At 46.0% G+C, this 19,815-nt stretch overlaps 1 protein-coding gene across 3 annotated transcripts in view; it reads left to right on the forward strand.

Annotated features, from left to right (window-relative positions):
- PDE4B (phosphodiesterase 4B) overlaps positions 1-19,815 on the forward strand; it is a 179,069-nt gene that overhangs the window by 122,427 nt on the left and 36,827 nt on the right. For 2 of the 3 annotated variants that reach the window (XM_065655575.1, XM_065655576.1), the window contains 3 exons: positions 112-148; positions 278-348; positions 4,104-4,153. In XM_065655575.1, coding sequence (XP_065511647.1) covers positions 112-148; positions 278-348; positions 4,104-4,153 — 158 coding nt within the window. Of the gene's footprint in view, positions 1-111; positions 149-277; positions 349-4,103; positions 4,154-10,468; positions 10,662-19,815 lie in introns of those variants that run through there. The other variant, XM_065655578.1, reaches the window with a different exon arrangement.

Below are 19,815 nucleotides of genomic sequence, written 5' to 3' on the forward strand. Positions count from 1 at the left end.
GGGACGGGGCGGGGTTGTGGGGTTTTTTTGGTCACGGGCAATGCCTTTCTCTGTGGTGAATGAGTCCCCCGTTTGAGGTGAATTCACACATTTTCCTCCATTTCTCCCTAGGCACGGCGACGACCTGATCGTCACACCTTTCGCCCAGGTAAGTCGCGAGCCCGTTGGCCTCTCCTGTCGACAAAAAAAAACCAAAAAAAACAAAAAAAAAAAAAACCAAAAAAAAAAAAACCCATAGGTGGAGAAGATGACATCTCCGTTTTTGCCTCCCTCACAGGTGCTGGCGAGTCTACGGAGCGTGAGGAACAACTTCACGCTCCTCACCAATTTGCACGGCACCTCCAACAAGTAAGCGCGTTATTTTTTCATTCACGACTAGTAGGGGCCGGGGGGGTCCCGGGAGCGTCGGCGGGGGCCGGGGAACCGCGGTACCGCGGTTCCCCGGCCCCCGCCGACCCTCCCGGGACCCCCCCGGCCTGGGGCTCCGGCTGCGCTGACCGAGACCTTCTCGGTGTTTTGCGCGGGCCGCCAGGGGGTGCTAGAGCGCAGCATGGCGAGCCTGAGGGAGGGAATGATGCGTTTGTGCTTGGAAATTGGGTGCCGTGTAGAGTCACAGAATCATTTCAGTTGGAGGAGACCCTCAGGAGCATCGAGTCCAACCATAACCCAACTCCAGCACTAAGCCATGTCCCTAAGAACCTCGTCTAAACGCCTTTTAAACCCCTCCAGGGATGGCGGCTCCGCCGTTGCCCTGCGCAGCCTGTTCCAATGCCCGACAGCCCTTTCCGGGAAGGATTTTTTCCTAATATCCAATCTAAACCTCCTCTGGTGCAACTTGAGGCCGTTTCCTCTTGTCCTATCACTTGCTATTTGGGAGAAGAAACCAACACCCCCCATGCTCCAACCTCCTTTCAGGCAGTTGTAGAGAGCGAGAAGGTCTCCCCTCAGCTCCTGTTCTCAAGGCTGAACAACCAAACATGTTTCTGTTGGCTGTGTATCTTCCTCACTTTGCCACCTTGGCTGTCCCAGGTCTTCGTTAGGTGCCCAGCTTGGAGCGCAGGTGTCCTCGGTGTTGGGTCAAGCTGTGGTGCTGCCCCATGTTTCCACCATTGTTTCACAAGAGAGGCGGACATGGGCAAAGGGGAGACGCCATGGAGGGAAACCCCACACAGGAGGCTGTGGGGCTGGGGAGGATTTCCCCGACAGGGCAGGCGGCAGTGTCCGAGGGGCTGCTTGCAAGCCAGGGATCCTATGTCACTTCATTTGACACTGTAATTGCAGTGAATGGGAAGGTGATGCACTGAACTGGAGAGGTAGATGCTGGTTTTTATACCTGCTGAACAGGAGACACCCAACAAACTCCTTTTTACGCCTTTTTCCGGAACCACCGTTTCCCCTTCGCTATTTATAATGAGCCAGCCGTCGTCATTTTCTGGCCTATCTTGGCCCAGGAGAGCTGTTTTGTGCGAAACCAGCGTCACTCGTTCCTGGCGACGTCGGCTCCGCACCCCCCCGGCCGGGCAGGCGCTGCTCGCTCCGTGTCCCGCTGGCTCTGGAGCCAAGGACAAGGTACAAAAGCACATTGCAGTGAGACACCACGGGCTTGTTCTGCTGCCACACACGTGAGTGGCACTGCTGGGGTGCCCACCATGGGCTCTACTTTCTGCCCTCCAATGCAATCTTGTATTTGACATGAGGCCCGGCGTTCAATCCAGGCGTGAGGTTTTCCTCCCATTGATTTCTGGTCGCAAATTTTGATGGGAAGGAACCACCGCATTCCAAGATGGAGGTTAATGGAAAAACAGATGGCTGAAATAGATTCTTTTTTTTTTTTTTTTTTAAAGCTTTGCCTTTTTGAACAGCTCAAGCATTTCAGCAGTTCCTAATGAGGAATCCGAAATTGGACGGGGCCGGAAGGAAGCGAGGGCGTAACCTGCAAGACACACAGGCATCTTGCAGTGTCCTTTTGAAAACATTCCCAGATTCGACTGAGGTATAAAGTCATGTGGCCAGCCAAAGTAAAAGTCATTAAGTGTTTAAACCATTATATACCCCATGTCCAAGTCCGTGGCAGAATGTGCTTCCAGGCGCTGTGGAGCTTCCCGCACAGTTTCCAAACAGCTCTGCTGGGTTACGGCCGTGCTGCCAGCTCATGAGTTTATCGTATGTCTCATGATATGTGGTATTTTACTTAAACTTCTGCTCTGGGGATCATGAGAATCTCGGCTTTTCTTTAGTTCTTCCTCTCCCCTCTTTTTTCCTCTCCTCCACCCCCTTGCCCAAGAATGAAAAAGAGGACACTCTCCCACATATTTACAGAAATGCTGGAAAATGTGAACGTTAAGGGCTGGAGGAAAACAAAACAAAACAAAAAACACCAACCAGAAGTCATATTTTTTGGACTTTAACGTCAGGGTTTTTAAGTCAGTTTCCTGATTGGAAAAGAGGAGAGTATGATTAATGGTTTTGGAGTGCCTGAGTTTGGCAGATGCAGCCCAGGACATGGTCAGAAAGCGCCCGGCGCCTTCTCCTCTTAACACCCGACGGCAAGAGAGAAGGAACGGGAAACGGGAGCTGCGTACACTTGAGCGTAATGGTGTCTTAAGAAGGAGCCGTGCTGTTGAAACACAGATCTCTGGGTCCCTGGCTGCTGCAGAAACCAGGACAGGCACGACCGGGACGTAATTCCTGGACACCGGGAGCGGTGCCGTTCCCTTTGCCGGGGAATACCCTGCTGAATACTAGTTCATCCCTCCCTGCCCCCACAAGGCATGTCTGTGCAGCTCAGGGTTTGGAGATACCTGGAGAACGTCTCCCCAGATACTGGAAGTGCTGCAGCTGCGGCCTGATGTCCCTATTGGGGAGTTTCTGTTTTTTTAGGGATTTCAAGATCTGGCTTTTCAAAGGCTCGGCAGAGGCAGGTCGGGGCAGATTTTCGGAGAAGTCAGCATCCAGCGTGTGCACCCAGTGCTGAACCCTTCGAAGAATCTGGGTCCTGCAGCTCCCTCCAGAAAAGCTGACGGTTTGAAGTCACACCTGGGAGCGGGTGCTGCACCCCAGGGTGCCAGCTGCCCCGAGCAGGTTTGCATCCCCACCGAGGGCCCAGGGCTTGGACCACGACTGGAGCTTTGTTACTCTTACCTGGTTAACGAAACTGTCCTGAAGCGCTTCTGAAGAACCCCCTGGAGCTACAATTGCAGGAGAATTGAGCCACTCTGCTCACTTTGATTTGAGCTTCAAAGGCGAGCTGGCAAATAATGGATGTTTCAGTTCAGTGGCTGACTCAAAAAACTGGAGGTTAGGAGGTTGGCTAAGAGAGAGCGTGGGGAAATCTGGCTTCAGTTAAAATGTAGCAGAAGCTTCTTAGGGAAGCAAAAGCCCAAAGTTTCAGTTTTGGTCAGCCTGAAATACTGCATTCAAGAGAAAATGAAATATCTTGATTTTGATGTCAACTCTTTTTGACTTCTTAAAAAAAAAATAAAGTACTTTTTCACCAGGTAAACTATGGTTTCAGCTTGAAAAATTAACAGTTTTATTTGGCAAATCTCACAATTAAATATTTTGACATTTGGAGAAATACTGCACCTTTTTTCCAGTCAGACTCTGTTTGCTTGACTGGCATCAATTCTTCAAATACCTTTTGGTCCTTCTGAAATCCAGTGTTTTCTGATGAAATCATTGCTCCTAGTCAAAAAAAGGTCCTTCAGCCGTTTCAGAGCTGAACTGGTGACCACAGCATCTTGTTACTTGCTTCCAGGTGCAATTCAATCTGTGAACTGTAGGTTTTAAAGCCATTGCCTTGCAGCCTACATGCTGCTGTAGCAGTTGACGTTTTTCAGTGTGGGATGGTGGCACATCTTGCCTGGTCCACCTTCTTTTCAGCATGTGTGTGTGCTTAGTGAAGGGTTGTAACATCTTTGGGTTTTCCTCACAGATATGCTGATATTGCTCATTAACTGCCAGATCATTTTAAAGTGTTTTGGGGCTTCTTTGTAAGTACAAAAAAAGGATTTTTAACTGTGGGAAATGGCAGTTTGAACTGCTGGCGGGGTTTGAAATGGTAAAATAATACTTATTTATGGATTATTCCTTTTCCCTCTTAGGAGATCTCCAGCAATGAGCCAGCCACCTGTCTCCAGAGTTAACCTGCAAGGTACGTGTGTGACTTTGATGATCACCTGCAAGGTCAGATGTAGACGAAAGCTCATTGTACATCATTTACTGACAGCTGCTTCTCTGCCCCCTCCCCCTGGTGCCATTCTGGGCTCATAGAGCTTCTGGGTTACTCGTGCAAAACCAATACAAGAGAACCATCAGGCCCGAAATATTGTTATTTTAGTAGTTTGGGGTTTGGATTTATCCTTGTATGTTAGCATGAAAGGCAAACACGATTTTGGTTTGATAGTCATGGCCACAGTGACTGCTGTTCTTCTGAGTCCCTGTGCTGCACAGGCCTGGACAAGCCCCAGCCTACCAGCCTTGAACAGGCTCAGACACAGCTCTATTTTTTTTTTAATTCTGTTTATTTCGGTTTGTTTCCATGTCATCTATGTAAAAATTGCGATCTCAAAAACCTTTCTCAGGTGAAACTTCCTCTGCTCTTATTAGGCTGCCCTGAAACGGCTCTTTTTTGGTGCGTGTTTCTTGCATCTTCTTTCCTGTTCCCCCCCCGAACACAATGTCCCTTGGTCACCTTGTCCTCGCCCCTGGGTCGGGTTGGGGAGCGGTGGTGGTAGGAGCAGGGGGTGTTCAGGAGGGGTGAGGTGCTGAGGATGGGAAGCAGAGGCCACCTGCTCATGATGAGTTTCTTTAATTGTACACCTGGGTTTAGCCCTGCAGTACTGGGTGCTCGTGGGAGCCCTCTCAGGAGCAAGAGCTGGCCCTACTTGCATTAATTTCAAGGTTACTCCCACAGAGAAGGAGATAAGATTTGGACGAGTGCCCGTTTGTAAGGTTTAATCTCAGCCTTTCCATTAATTACGTGCTTGGAGGGACTAATAAAGTTTAATTTTTACAGTGTGTGAAACCTGGATAACTATCATTTCCTTTCATGCTGTGTCTTATTTACTGTCTGGGGACATGTATAGTCCTGGAGGATTCCAGATTAGGTACTTCAAAACGTGTTAATGGAATGTGGAAACCTCTGATCCAGAAAGAAAACTGGACATCATGATCTTAAATGCCTTCTTCACTCCCTCTCAGTGCACAGTGTCAAGTCAGGGCTAGCAGGAATGCAACTCATCACCTTCTTTAAAAATCTGTTCTAGCAAGACTTTGATTTTGTGGCCTGTGTGAAGAAAATCGTGGAAAATTTCATAAGCTTTCCATAGATCTGTTTATATAGGTTACAGAGTCTCATAACGAGGAGAGAATTCCTTTCCAGGAAATTTTAGATTAATTTTCTTAACACTCTCTTTGGAAACAATTGCTTTCAACTTTTTAACACATTGTGGGTATTTTCCTACAGCATTGCCAGCATGAGCAGTAGGATGCTTGTTACTTTTTAGCTAAAATCCCAAGCTTCTAATACTGGGAGTACATGAAAATTTCAGCTTCCTTTTTGATTGAAGGCTCTGACACACATAATTGTTGTACAGCAGTTTTGTGTTACCCTGCAAAGCTCAAAAAGAGAAAGCAACTGAGAAGAATCCGACTTTTAGCATTTTGAACCGTGTGATCCTGACTCATGGTTTTTAATGTTTCAGTGCTATGTAATTATATGTGGATAGGTGGATATAGCTAGAATAAATTATATTAACATCTTACCTGAGATGTGAAAAAAGGAAATGTCCAGATGTGGAAATGAGTCATTTTCAGTATGCGGGTTTGTATTTGGTAACAAAAGCACTGTGGAAGAAAACTGCAGCTCAGCAGCTTGTGGAATTTGTAAAATGTAAAAATCTGTAAAAAGGGCTGGATTCGTGGCCCCTCAAGTAAATTAGTTCTTAACTGTGTCACTTAACTGACTTCAGGTGAAGTCTCCATATGAAACAAAAAATGTGAGTTGTGTCATTACCACCTAAGTGAATTGTGACAGTTTGTAGGTAAGAATAAGAAATATTTTTGTGATTGGTAGGAAATGGTGTTATTTCCTACATGAAAGAAGCCAATATTGACGTTATTAGTGAAAACGCCTGGGGTTCGCAGTCAAATTCAGTTTCAGATTATTTTCGTTGATGAATTTTACCAGCTCTCACAGGTTCCAGTCTCTCGGCTGCAGCCATCCCTTCCTGGCCAGTGTCACCATTGCCTCTGCCGCACTGTCACACCCCGGCACGGAGGGCGTCCCGAGTGACACTGCTGAGAAGGGACAGTGGCTGTGACACGGGGAGGGGAGACTCTGCAAACCCGCCCGGCAGAGCCGCCGTGCTCACCACTTGTCAGGTTGTTACAGCGCTCGGAGCCGCAGCCGAGAGAGGGGACATGTCTTCTCAGGTGAAGCCACCCTCGCCTCAGATGGTCCCTCAGCTCCATTCTCTCCACCCTCCCATCAAAACAGAGGTGTAGCGAGGAATGCCAGTGTTACTCTATCCTGTGGTTATTTATTTTCTTATTTTGTGCCTTTCTAGCACGTAAGCCAGGACCTTTCTGAATTTCTGACATTATTGACTTGTTGCGTTGGTGTCCCCACGTTGCTGCCCCGAGTGTGTTCTGGGTTCCTGCGGAGCCTGTCCTGCTCCCTCGGGAGGCCACGGTCATTCTGTCCAGTGGTTCCCTTGATCGATTTGGTGGCCACGGTCGTTCTGTCCAGCGGTTCCCTTGATCAATTTGGTGGCCGTAGTCATTCTGTCCAGCCATTGGTTTGATGACCACCTTCCTTTACCTATTTACAGCCATCATTACATATTGCTACTCATTTCGATTGAGCAGAAAACAATGATGGCCGTTTACTTTCTAAGGAAGTTTCCATTTAAATGCAGCAACGACAACGATTGTTAGGGGATTTTTTTTCCCAGTGTTTGCAGCTTTTAAAATTTTTTTTCCTAGATGGCTTCTGATTTGGAAATTATGAAAGGAAGGAGAGATTTTCCTATCAGAGCACTTCCAGTTATGTGTCAATGGCTCCTGTGTCTGAAAGGACGCAGGGTGTTTTTCCTGAAAGTTTTTGAGAAGGAAACAGTAATGTTTTGATTGGGACGAGGCTGTGTTACATCCCTCTAGATAAAAGAATGTGTTTTGAAATGAAATGTGTTTATATTCTCTAGACGGGTTAGTTGGCAAAGCTCAGAATTTTATTTTAGCTTTCCCATGTCACACATTGATTCATAGATTTACCACAATCAATTGACATCAGTATGAGCACCTCATATATGTCTCCTTTTATTTGTCATTAGGGGAGTGATTTATATCCTGTTATGAAAAGTACAGAACTTGGGGTTTAAAGCAAACTGGCATATATTAATAAAATTACCCTGGAGGGAGACAAATTGCATTCAGCATTTGCCCTGGAAGTAACACATGCCAGCTGTTTACTCCAGCTAGAATATTACAGGATTTGTCAGTTGTTTGAAAGCGAGAGGAGCCAAATCTGGTGCTGGTGTATTCCCAAGGACTTGCATCACCGCGGACCCAGGCCCATGGTGGAATCAATGAGCTGGGTCAAAATTAAGATATTTTTTTTTTTTGCTTGCTTGCTTGCTTGCTTTGATTTTCTTGAAAGCATGAAAAATTCTGGCCAGGTTTTTCATGGGACAAAGCGCTTTCAAAGCCGATACTGATGTCACCATAAATTTCAGAGCTTTCTTAACCTTATAACCACAGCCATAAAAGGAAGAGGAATATGTATTGAACATCCTGTGTTTTGTCCTTGGTATCAGCTTAAGTAAATCTGGCAGATTTTTCCTGTTATTTTGTTATAACCGCACATCACAGGAACGAAGAAAATTGCTTTTATGAACTAACTGAGAAACCGTACCATGGCAATAAGAAGCTGTAGCAAAACGTTCATCAGTCCTTAATGAGCTGCTGTATGTCCCGGCTGGGAGGACGATGTGGATCCCCCAGCCCGTGGGCTCCTGTTGTGTGAGGCACCGCATCCTTCTCCGGGGTGACAGAAACAGCGATGGAAAGACTGTCACACAAGGGCCTGTGACGTTTCTTTCTCCTGTTCTCTTTTTTGTTGGTTTTTTTTTTAATGTGGCCTCTGCCACAGTTACTTTCATTGACCTTTGTGCTACTTTGGGCTCAGTGAATCCATCAGCTCCTTCTCAATTCAGCTCTTCCTTCCCCAGGTGTCAGTGAAAGGTCTTTAGATCCCACCCAATTGATTCAACCGATTAAATCTTTAACCAGTAACAAGCCTGGTGGTTCCCACTTAGTTTTGTTCCTTCCTCCATATTTATTTACCTCACTGACCGCTGAATTAAATCATCTTTCCCTGGCTGCCACGTTCAGTCTAAGCCTCTCGTTCTTCCACCCACTTTGGTACAATATTTTCTCCACCCATTTTATTTCCTTTGTATTCTCCCCAGGACTTCTCCATATTGTCCTGTTTCCCCAGGTTCTCGCAGCTCTCGCAGGACGGGCGCTGTTTGCTCAGATTCCCAATCTCAAGGCCTCTCCCTCCCTGCACAACCATGGTCATGTACCTTTCTCAAGAGCAGGCGACCTACTGCCCCTTGGATACTTTCAACACTGAATAATTATAGTATGTCCTCACAATTAATTATACATCTAGCAATATAATCTAGCTAATTTGCTTTGCCACCCGAGGCTTTGCGGGGTGTAGGGCTTTGGGATATGTCACACACGGGCTTTTCAGGGCTTATGGGATTAAAGCTTTGTTCAAATTCCTCTCTGGGGATGGGAGTGAGAGATTGGTATTTTTCTTGCTTGTGCCTTTAGCCTCTGCTTTCCTGCACATCTGCACGTTTCTCTGCACTTCTCACATGCCTTTACACGAACTCAAAACTTGCACTCTCTCATTTTTTATGTGGGTGTAAGATGTACACGGACTCGTGCGTGCACATTTGTATGAAGCATAAACAAAAGACTGGATAACGCTGGTGCTTGTGCTAATGAGGGTCCCGACTTTTTGTAGGAGTTAACGAGCCCCGTGCGTCGAAGTCAGCTCTTGGTTACGAATATCTGTAAATCCCAAGTAATTGGTATGGAGCGAGTGCTCTTGCACCACGCGTCCTCTGCTTGGCGTGCGGAGCATGGCTCTGGGCATATGCGAAATAGAGGATTCGTTTCGAAATTCTGCTGGTCTGCTGTGAGTTTGGCTGGAGATCTGACCCTTTTGATTTTGAAACAGATTGTACGAGTCAAGTAGATGTGGTGGTTTAGGCTTTTATAGCAAGTGTGCGAGAGGAGCCAAATAGCTGAGCTAAAAAATAACTGTGCACAGTAAATTCAGTGGTGCCGTAGACTTATTTATTACCTGCAAATGTTATTTTTAAAGGATGCAGTATAATCATGCAGATTATTTAGAAACTAAGCAAAACTGGAAAATAAATCAGATATCAGCTTAATGATGTGACTGAGTAAAATTAAGCCTGCTGAATGGTAAAGTGATTCTTACTGCTCGAGAAATTGAAAGTGCATCTCAAACTGACCTTCAAAAGCTACCTGCAGAAAAAGTAAGCGTTGCTGACCGAGCCCCATGGTGCGTTTGGGGCCGTTTCTGGCTGTTTGGGGTTAGTTCATTCCCGCAGAGAGTCCGTTTCGCGTGTTGCGCCTGCCTGCGAACACACACCCCCTGAAAGTTGGACTCATGCATCTTAGTAAGTATTTCAGTTATGCTATTGACGTCAATGCAGTCATTAAATAGATTGCCGGCCCTCCCATCAGTAAACCTGTGCCAAAGACCTAGAGGCAGACACATTTTAAAAGAAGAACATCAGGTTTTCTTTTAGCATTTGGAGAGAATAAGGGAAAAGTTTCTTCTGAAGTCACTGTGCTTCTCAATAAGGGAGGTTTTTTCTTTTTTGCTTAATTTTCTAAGACTCATTTTCTGCGAAGATAATTGCTGCATTTTATTTAACGCGCTTTTATTTTGTTACTGTGTGCATGAACAACTCCAAATGAGACTAAAGCGTAATTTTTTGCCATCAGCTCTCGCTGAAAAATGACACTCATTTTAGGTCTCCCGGCTAGATTTATTTGTGTATCGAGTAACAGAAGGTATTCAGGCAAACCTGTTTAGCCTTTGACTCCAGAAATTCTGCAAGGATTGATTTCATGACATCTATATAAGAAAATAGCCTCCGTTTCTCCTCGGCAGGCTCTGAAGACACACAAGCTAATCATGACTCCATAGCAACGGACAAAAACTGTTTTCCCCTCCGCCCCACCTGTGGATGTCACATGAAGATGCTCCACGTGCTACTGCCATCAGGAGCCTGTCACTCCCCGGGCCCCAGCTGCCATCTGCGGCTCCCGTGCCGGCGAGTCCTCCCCACGGTGCTCGTACCATCCCGCTGTATTTTTGAGGCGAGCTGGGCTCCCCAGGCAGGTCCTGGGCTCCCCTGGCAGGTCCTGGGCACCCCTGGAGCTCTCCTTGGCGCAGGCGGCTCCGCGTCGCGCGGTTCTGCTCGCCCACCGCGGGGAACGGCTCTGGCCGAGCTCCAAAGGGGCTGCGAGCTGAAAACCTAAGGAGATGTATAGAAGGCATCCTCACCCAGGTGGAGGGAGAACCTTTCCTTTGACAAGATAAGCAGGTATGTTGTAATCATCACCAGCATTGCGTTTTTGAAGAACGCTTGAGGAGCCAAACCACTGGTTTTTATTTTTTTCCTAATCGAGGTTGTCATTTCACTGATGATATCACACTCTGCTGCGTAGGATAAAACCATAAAGAGTCATAGGCTGTTAAAAGGGCTTCTCCCCGATGGATGGTTTCTGAGTAATCCAGGCAACTGTGAACCCGAGGTGGCAATGAAGAGATCTTCCTGGTGGCATGTTCTCGTTGTGTCCCCATGTTCTCATTGTGTCCCCATGTTCTCATTGTGTCCCTGTTGTCACTCTGCTCTTTAAGCGCAGGTCAAGCCCTGAAAGCCCCGGATCGCTTTACTCAGCTCCCATTCCTCTTGGATTGCTTAAGGCCTCTGCGAAGACAATAGGACTTTGCCATTGCTAATATCAGAGTTGATAAAATCTGTGTTTCTTTTGTTTTCTGCGTAGAGTGATAATAGTTGCTGTGGGTGAGATTTTGACATCGCAGTTTTCCGTGTTCTGAATCAGTTCCATATGAGTTTAAGAAATGTGTATTTGATCTGAGAAGAAAAAAAAAACCCGCCAAGACCAAACAAAATCACCCAAACTTCTGTCAGGCCAAGTTATTTTATTTTTTTTTTAGGTTGTGGGGCACAGTTTGCACATGCCTTAGTGATGACAAGGGTTCTTCATTGTCCCGCTGGTTTGAGCCCCTCTAACTTCCATGTCATCAGCATTTTCCAGCCGGTGGGAGCTGACCCGGCACCCATCGCTCACCCCCGCAGGAGCTATATATAAGTTTTCCTTCCTCCCCCGAGGCCGAGCTCCCCGCCGCAGCTTCGTGGCCTGGACACAGCTGGGCCATGGGAGCGTGAGCGGCCGCGTCCCGGCGGCCGCGCGGAGATGTTCCCAGGGTGACGCGCCCCACAAGTCCCACAGCCACCAGCCTGGCCTGGGACAGTCCCCATGGTCCACACTTCGTCCCTCCTGCAGGATCCGATCCCAAGTGTAAGTTGCTTTCTTGTTGTCTTTTAAAAAGTATTTCTGACTTTTGTGTTTTCGTCGTCAGTGGCCAAATGGTTCAGTCCGTAGTTGGGCAGAACTCCTGCTGTTCTGTATTTATCAGGCGTGTGTTTGATTCGAGTCTGGAGGGGCGTATACGGGAGGGGAAAGTGCTGGCCTCGAGGAACAGAATTTGAATTCCATTGTCCTCTGTAGGGTAGACAGTTTGACCACCAAAGTTAACTATGCTTATAGGGTAACAATGATAAAAATTAAAACTTTGAGAACTTTTAAAATCAATGTATAATCCAGGCCGAATTAAAAGAGGGAGTAAAGGATTGTTGACACGCTTTTCCCCCTATTCAGTTGTGGAATTGCATCAATTCTGAGATACAGTTTAGACTCACCGATTTCCAACCGGTGATACTGAACAATGAACATTATCGACTGTTCTCTATGTTCAAATCACCCAGAAATGCTCTGGCTTTATTATCAGTATCTTTTCATCTCCTGGTTGACTAAAAAAGATTTATATAGTTAAGCATGGTGTGCTTATTAGTGTATGCATAATGTCATTGTGCAACTGGTAAAGAATGTTACGCTAATAGTTAATGAAACTTTTAACTGGTATATTGTTGGTTCTGTAAGAAGTGTCTGTGTATGACAGCCTTAAGTATTGTATAATTGCAATAATTTTTTGACAGAAAGGAAACAATTATTTATGGTTATTAATAAAACATGCCAGGTTCTTAAGTTAATTCAGTTCACTGGAAAAATATGTATGCTTATAAATATTTTTTTAAGCGGTAGACTTCAAAAACATCTAAATACGTCCCTCCCTGTGGAATATATTTTCATGTCTAAAGGTACCATTGATTGACTTTGTTGTGTGTTCAGGCACTTAATCATTTTAGGAATTCAGAATGCAAAAAAGAAACCTTCCAGAATCTAGCAGGGTGTTGATTTGACAATTAATGTATTTTGGTTTTATATTCAGCCCCGTGCCTGTCGAAGGCCAGTGTTGAACAGCCTTTCATGGACCAGCAGAGGAGGAGGATCTGACCCAGGGTTAGACGCTGCGTTTGGTTGTTTAGCACGAGCCCTGATCAGTGCCCATTATTCAGTGCTAAATACTTACGTAGTCGGATTTAGTTTTAAAAGAGCCACGCTTTTTAATGTAGATATTCTAGTATAAATATCCTGCTGTCATAAATATACCTTTCCAAGAGGAAATTAAACAGCTGCGCATATGAAAACTCCTATACCACACCTCCACACTCTTCAAAAAAATTCTTAAACAAACAATTTTGCATTTTACCTAAAAGCGTCCAGGTTCCAGGCGTTGAGAGCAAAGGTTTGGACCCAGCATGCCAGGGCCCTCAGAGCATATTCCAGACACCCTGATGTTTTAATTTGAAATGGGCTGAATCCCGTTAGGCCTTTCCTGCTGCAAACAAGTGTTCAGGGAGGTTTTACAAGCTTAGCACTTAATAGCAAAATGATTCTAAAATGTCACATTTTACAAGCAATGTATTTTCCTTTAAATACCATCCATTAGCTTGTCAAAAGCAGGACACAATTGTAGCAATCGTTGCATTCTCTGAAAAGCCAGCATAGTCTTCTGAGAAATGCTTTCTTCCCTTTCTTCCCAAGGATACTTATTGAAGAAGAGGAATCCAGATACAAATCTCCAGTCTAACTGGCGCATTTTGTGTTTTAGCAGTAATACTTATGGGACATGGTCCACATCCAGATCCTAGTTAAATCTTGGGCCTTCATCTTAATTCAAGTTCTTGGGGCAGGGTATTTCCCGAAATTCCGGTTACTGCAATGTCACAGACTATTAGCAGCTTCCTGGGTTTCAACTATATTGCGTGAAACTTTTAAATGTTTCCATCCACTTACAGTGGGAACGTACTATCCAGGTAGAAGCCAAAAAATCTGTTCCTCACACTTTATAGATCAGGAACAAAAAATGAAACACGGGGAGAGATGATGCTCACACCACATTTTTCAGCGGCAGCTGCTCGTTCGGAGCCTCCCTTTGTAACGCATCCAAATGTGGTCAGTCCAGCTTGCTGCTGGAACCTCTCTTATTGCAAATTGCCTTAAATGGAAAGTCATGTGCAGCTTAAAATCAGATTTTTCACAGAAATTGTAAGAGTTTCGCGGAGCTTATTTGGCAGAATTAATTACTTGAGGGGAGTGGTGTGAATGACCTTGGCCAAAGCTAACACAAGGTGCTTCCATTACGCTGCCAAATGTAAGAAATTCTGAAAGGTGCCATGGAGCATAAAACTTAAAGCATAAAAAGTGACCTCTGGAATAATCTGCAGTAGACCAGCCCATATTTGACCTTCAGTGGGGAACATTTCCACTTCCATGTCCACTTAGTCTGATATTTTAACTGGAGTTGCTAATAAGGGTGCCTTTAGTGTAGCTGACATTTTCATTTCTTTGAGCTCGGTTTGAGGTGCTTAAATATATATATTTTGAGGGCCTTAACTGAATGTGTTTTGGGAGTGAAAGGCTGTTCTTGTCTGTGCTGGCTGCAGGGGTTGGACAAGCTCTTACGCTTCCAAGTCTGCCTGTCGTTGCTGGGTTGGAGTTTATCTTGCACTTGCCCCTTCAGGGCAGCTCCCGGTTACGTGGCTGTAGCGTAACAGCCCCTTTCGGGTCAGGACTGAGACCCCAGATTTGAGAAAAGTAGTCAGACGTCCAAGTTTAATCACCTTCTGGCTAAAATGATCCTGATGTGAGAAAAAAACCTACAAGTGAGCTGTTATCTGGTGTTCTATATTCTCTATTTTTGATCCTGGATAACCACGTAATGAATCTGATGCAGTGTCTGGGAAAATATGGTCCAGTTCTGACCCGTGTCCCAAACACGTATTTTAAAAAACTGGTGACCAGGGTGTGATGGCCTCGGTTTGAAGGTGACACAGCGGAGATCAGCACATGAAAGGGGTAATATGGAATATGAAAAGCTGTCAAAACAGATGATGCTGGTTTGTAGGATAGTGACATCTCCCTCTTCCTCCCCACCCTTGTACCCGTGGGACTTAACTCGGTGATTTTGAACAGATTATTCTAAAAGGCTGTACGTGCAGTTTAGTAAACATAAAGCACACTGAGTCACAGCTACGAACAGCTGAAGTTGTTCGCTAGGGTAGATTAATACAGATGATTAGCCCAGTGAATATTTTAGCTCTGTTGTCAGCTACTGCAGGTCTGGAGGTTTTTAGTTTTGTGACTTGAGGCTCACTCCGAATGTTCAGAGTCACGGTGTGTGGACATGCACAAAGCAGATCCATTTGTCCGGAGAGCTGTCTGAAGTACACTGGCTCAGCAGGTAAAACATTCCACGTTCTCAAAAGCTGGAGGATCCCGTGTTAAGAAACAACTTTAAAAATTGCGTGTGCTTTCTGATTATTCAAGCTATTTCTGCTGGTTCTGCTCCGCGACCGGCCCAGGCTCTGCAGTGAGCAATACTCTGACTTCCCGCCGTGTCATTTGGTGCAATCACAGATCAGTCGATAGGGCTTACTCAGAGTATCACTTGAAAACCCAATATGTCAAAACGGGTCATTTTTTGCAATGTGCCTTGTACTTGAGCGGCTCTGCTCAATGCGGAGGAGCAATATCTGTGGGTTTCAGCTGTAGGATGACAGTCGTATTCATTTATTTTGAAAGGCTAAATAAGGGCAGAAAGTTCAAATAAGGTGAGTCAACGAGGTTGACATTATTACCCTTTGGGTACGTAAAATATCTATTGTAGGAAAACAGATTAAAATTCCAAACTAAATCATTTTTTTAAGCTTCCATCCTAAAGGATAATGCTTTCAAGATATTACATTTAGCCATGAAAAAACCCACATTTAGTTATATTTTATAATTCATATCGTTTACATGGCTGGCATGGTGGCTCAGAACTGACTGTATGCCCAGTCTTGCCGAGGCTGAGAGCAGGGCATATGGACACGAAGGTTGATGTGTGTCTTAAGGAATTCCTAAGAATTATGGTTGGGATGCCTCTAGGAGCCACATTCTTAACTTTCATATTGAAGACCTTAGGGAAATTAAATTGAAAGGAAATGGAGGACAATTTTGTGTTCAATTATAACCTTTCCAGGAGCCAAGGAAACAGATGTAAACAGGCCTAACATTTTCCCAGCAGCCTGTTCTACATTGCAGTTGTGGCGTGAGTAGCCTTATTCTGGCCCTCATTTAAAATTTCTGAATGGTTTGCCTCATGAAGAGCTAAGGATTATTAACCAACTTTGTCTTTACATCTAACACCAGTGGCCAAGTGGAGCTTTGTAGGTAGATGGGCGCTGTGCTTTGTACTTCCAGGATTTGTTTCCTGAGGTTCCTCTTCCATTTCCTACTCCAGTGTCTGTTCCACCACAGTCAAAGCAACTTTCACTCTGACAGAATATTTAGACCGTAAGTTTTATTATCTCCAGGTTAAGCTGGTTCAAAACCTGATTCGATGGGTGCGTGGATGAAAGCAACATCTGGATTCTGTGGCAGATCCAAATGCAGACCCTTTTTTTTGTGCTTTGCAAAACTCTTAGGACACAGTGAAACAGAATACGGTTAGTCCCTTGCGTCTTTGATGCTTATTTTTTTTTTCCCTTTGTTGAATTAAAATCGTTGCTGTTGTCCGCCTAGAAAGTTCCATCGCACCCGTGGTCGGTCCATGGCACCAGGTAGCGAAGCGCCGACATCCTCAGACGGGCCATGGATGAGCCAGAGCCGGAAACCGTCTCGCCACAACAGCGCGGGATGGTGCCCCACCTAATTAAGCCTGTTGAAAGGCAGGACTAATTAGTTTAGGTGGAGTGTCTTGTTAGCACAACGATGTTGCTTCCAGGATCCAAGTTGGTTTCCCTGCACGTGTAATCTCACCAGCCCTCTCCCAGCCAGCCCACATGTATCAAATGAGATAATACAGTGCACGGCACAGGTAAATCCAAAGTGCGTAGCTAGGTAATTTCATAATTATATCCTGATTTTTCCTTCTCTTTCTCATACTCCTGCATTCATGTGCACGCCATGTGCTCAGGAAGAGAACGCTTCTACTCGCACAATGAAATGTTCATCTCGCTGTGATCTGACCCTTCCTTGTTTAGCCAGAGAAACAAAACCGCAGTCTGGGCGGCCCATGATTTACAGGGAGCTGGGCCTGGGGTTTCAGTCCGCGGGCTCAGCTCTGGGTCTGGGCTGGAACCTTCCTCCTGTGGCCCATCGAGACGCAGGGTCAGCTCTGTCTCCAGCCTGCAGCTCTCTGGGCTGTTTTCTCTGCACTTTGAGGAGTGTGTTGAGTAAAGATGTGATGGGGATTTTAAAAAATTCTTAATGGCCTCGGTGATTGTGATCTGTCTTCAGAAATGTGTTCGAGGTATGTGTTTATTTCGTTACAAAATGTCATCTGAAAAATGTCTTTCAGCGTTCTCCTTGCGGATCTCTCCTTTAAGTGCACTGTCAGCTTTTTGCACTCGTTTGTTAGACCCTGCGTGGGAGAGGTGCTCTCCTGCGTCGTCGTTTTTCTCCTGTCTTGTGATTAAGGCAGGAATCCTACAGGGCAACAAGGAATCGAGCCGGGTCAGTAAAACGATAACGTGTCAAACTGTGTGTTTGCTCCCCGAGATAAAGTTGGAACTGAGCGATCTTTCCCCTTCATTCGACAGGCCAAGATTAGATTCTGCCCCTCTTGCCATTTCTGCTTCTCCCTGTCCCTGGACTGAGGAATTCCTACTATGCAGGCAAATCCCGTTCCCAGATTCCCCCATGATATCGCCGCTAAGTGACATCTGACAAGATGCTTCCTGCATTTTGTTACTTCCATTTGGCACCATAAAAGCACTGTCACTTACCCTTCTGATTTGTGGCAGCGGGGCTGTATTGTTCCCTCCTGGACACTGCGGAATCGGGGACTGCCGTGGGGTACAACACTCCATCCACCCTACCATCAGGAGGTATCTCCAATCTAAATCCTTCTTCAGAACAGTCTCCAGTTTTCCTCGCTCGTTAGCATTTCAGATTAAACCTTTAGGCTTATCTTCAAATTAAACCTTTAGGCTTATCTTCAGATCAGAAGTTGCCTCTCTGGGAAGCTTCATAGGATTCTATTATCCACCTCAAGGTGCTGTTAGTGTTTTCCCTCATTTTTGCACCTCATTGTCATGCAAAAGGTGCAGTGTTGACTTTGCTTTGGGAATCTTGATCTTTAATCTTTATACTGTAGCATTTTTAGAGTTTGCTCAGCTGTTCTAGAGAGCATTGTGTCTGACACGTGTAAAGACAAAATAAACGTAAGGGCACTTTTGGAGTTTAATTCAGGACCCTAGTTTTTTGTTGGCTAGTCGTTTCCAAGTCATTTCCAATGCTCCTCCTCAACTTGGAGAGAGATGTTAGTATTATTTATTCTGCAGGAATGAAGGTTCATGAGGAGAAATCTATGCTCTGCTGCAATGCCCACTGAAGCTCTGGTCCTTCTCTCCGAGCTGCATTTGGTAAATCCAGTTCTTTGCAAGGCAGTATTTGAGTAGCGATCCTCTCCCCGTTTTCTTCATGCTTTTTCAGCCTGTTTTTAAGGTGTCTGCAGGGAAATAATGGGCTTTCCCATCAGCAATCCATGAAAACTACAGCTGTATCCCTCAACCGACTCCTGCTTCAGTTCAGAGCTTCAGCTTCTTGTGCTCAGGCGAGTGCCACACACAGGCTGAACTGCTGGGATTATCGAGGTGGGTGTCTTGGCTGTTGGTTGCCTCTTCCACGTCATCATCCTTTCCTAGAAGGAGCAATGCTCTCGGTACCCCACGGCCCAGCCCAGGGGACCCCGGACCCTGACAGGAGAGGATGAACTTGAACGAGAAGTGCTGCATGTGGGCACCCGTGGTTATTGGCCACAAAGCCTGGCAAAGCTGAGTGACTTCTCCGGTGCCTGCGATAATAAACCGCAATCACCCTGCTCTTGACTAATTGGTAAGCAATTGTCTAGTTACTGCTAACAAGCAGTGGTCTGATCAGTGGGTTGCCGGCCCGTTTGGGTCCTCGGTGACCTGATTCTCATGACCTGGCTGGTGATCCACCCCAACCAGCCTGCCCACCAGGACTGGTGGGTATAACCAGGACTTTTGCAGGTTTGTCCGGTTCTGCCTTAACTGGCTTCATCAGGGCTTGCCTCTTGCTCCAGGCTGACCTCTTGGTCTGAGTTTCCTTGGAATGTTTCATTTTTGCCTCAAAACGGTGGCTGGGCCCCCATGACTGATCTCCAGCTGCTCACCCTGGGGGTGGGTTGTGGGAATCAGGATCAAAGCAAGGCTGAGGGGGCTGTGCTGCCCAGCACCAGGGCTCTGCAAAAGCTTTTCTGTTTGCTGCCGAGGGCCTCCATTTACTGCTCGGTCTCAAGACTCTGTCATTGTCATAAGATTCATGTTACCTAACAATTACAGACCAATCTTAACTAGTGGCTGGGTTTTGAAGAAAATGTGTTGTGAGCTTGGGAGCAAACCATCCTGTTGTGCAGGAAGATCAGGAATTTCAGCAGAAGCCAACTCGGCGAAGCAAGGAGCTTCTTAGCAAGCGAAAGTGCAAAAAAAGAGAGCAGTCAAAGGGTGAAAAGGACTGGTAACAAGGGAGGGATGTGAAAGCGCTGTTTGTGTGCTGGGCAGACCAAATGCTGGCAGAACGGCGGCTAACAAAGGGACCCACATGTGCAAATGAAGTAGGGAAGGAAAGTTCAGAGAAAATGTTAATCTGTGCAGGAAACAGCTTAGTGACAACTGGTACACGAAAGGCTGAAGTACTTGATGCCTTTTTGGTCTCAGTCTTTGCAGACAGAGCCTTGTGCCCCATGCTCACCAGCCTGCTTGGGAAGGAGAGGGATGGAGAGCAAAGGGGGAGCAGCAGGTTGGGGGCAACCTAGAGGAGGTGGATGTGTTCAAGTCCGTGGCGTTGGGCAGGATTCAAGCTGGAAAAGCTAGATGATGTGACTATAAGGTCACTGTGTGCCATTCGTGGAAAATTGTGGTGCTTGGGAAGGTCTGTGACAGCAGAAAAAGGGAATTTGGAGAACGGTGGGCTAATCAGACTCTTCTTGGTCACTGGAGAGGTCACAGAGGGCATCCACTGTAGTCTGTTTCCAAACAT

Source organism: Caloenas nicobarica, chromosome Z (genome assembly GCF_036013445.1).
Source record: "Caloenas nicobarica isolate bCalNic1 chromosome Z, bCalNic1.hap1, whole genome shotgun sequence".
Lineage (NCBI taxonomy): Eukaryota > Metazoa > Chordata > Aves > Columbiformes > Columbidae > Caloenas > Caloenas nicobarica.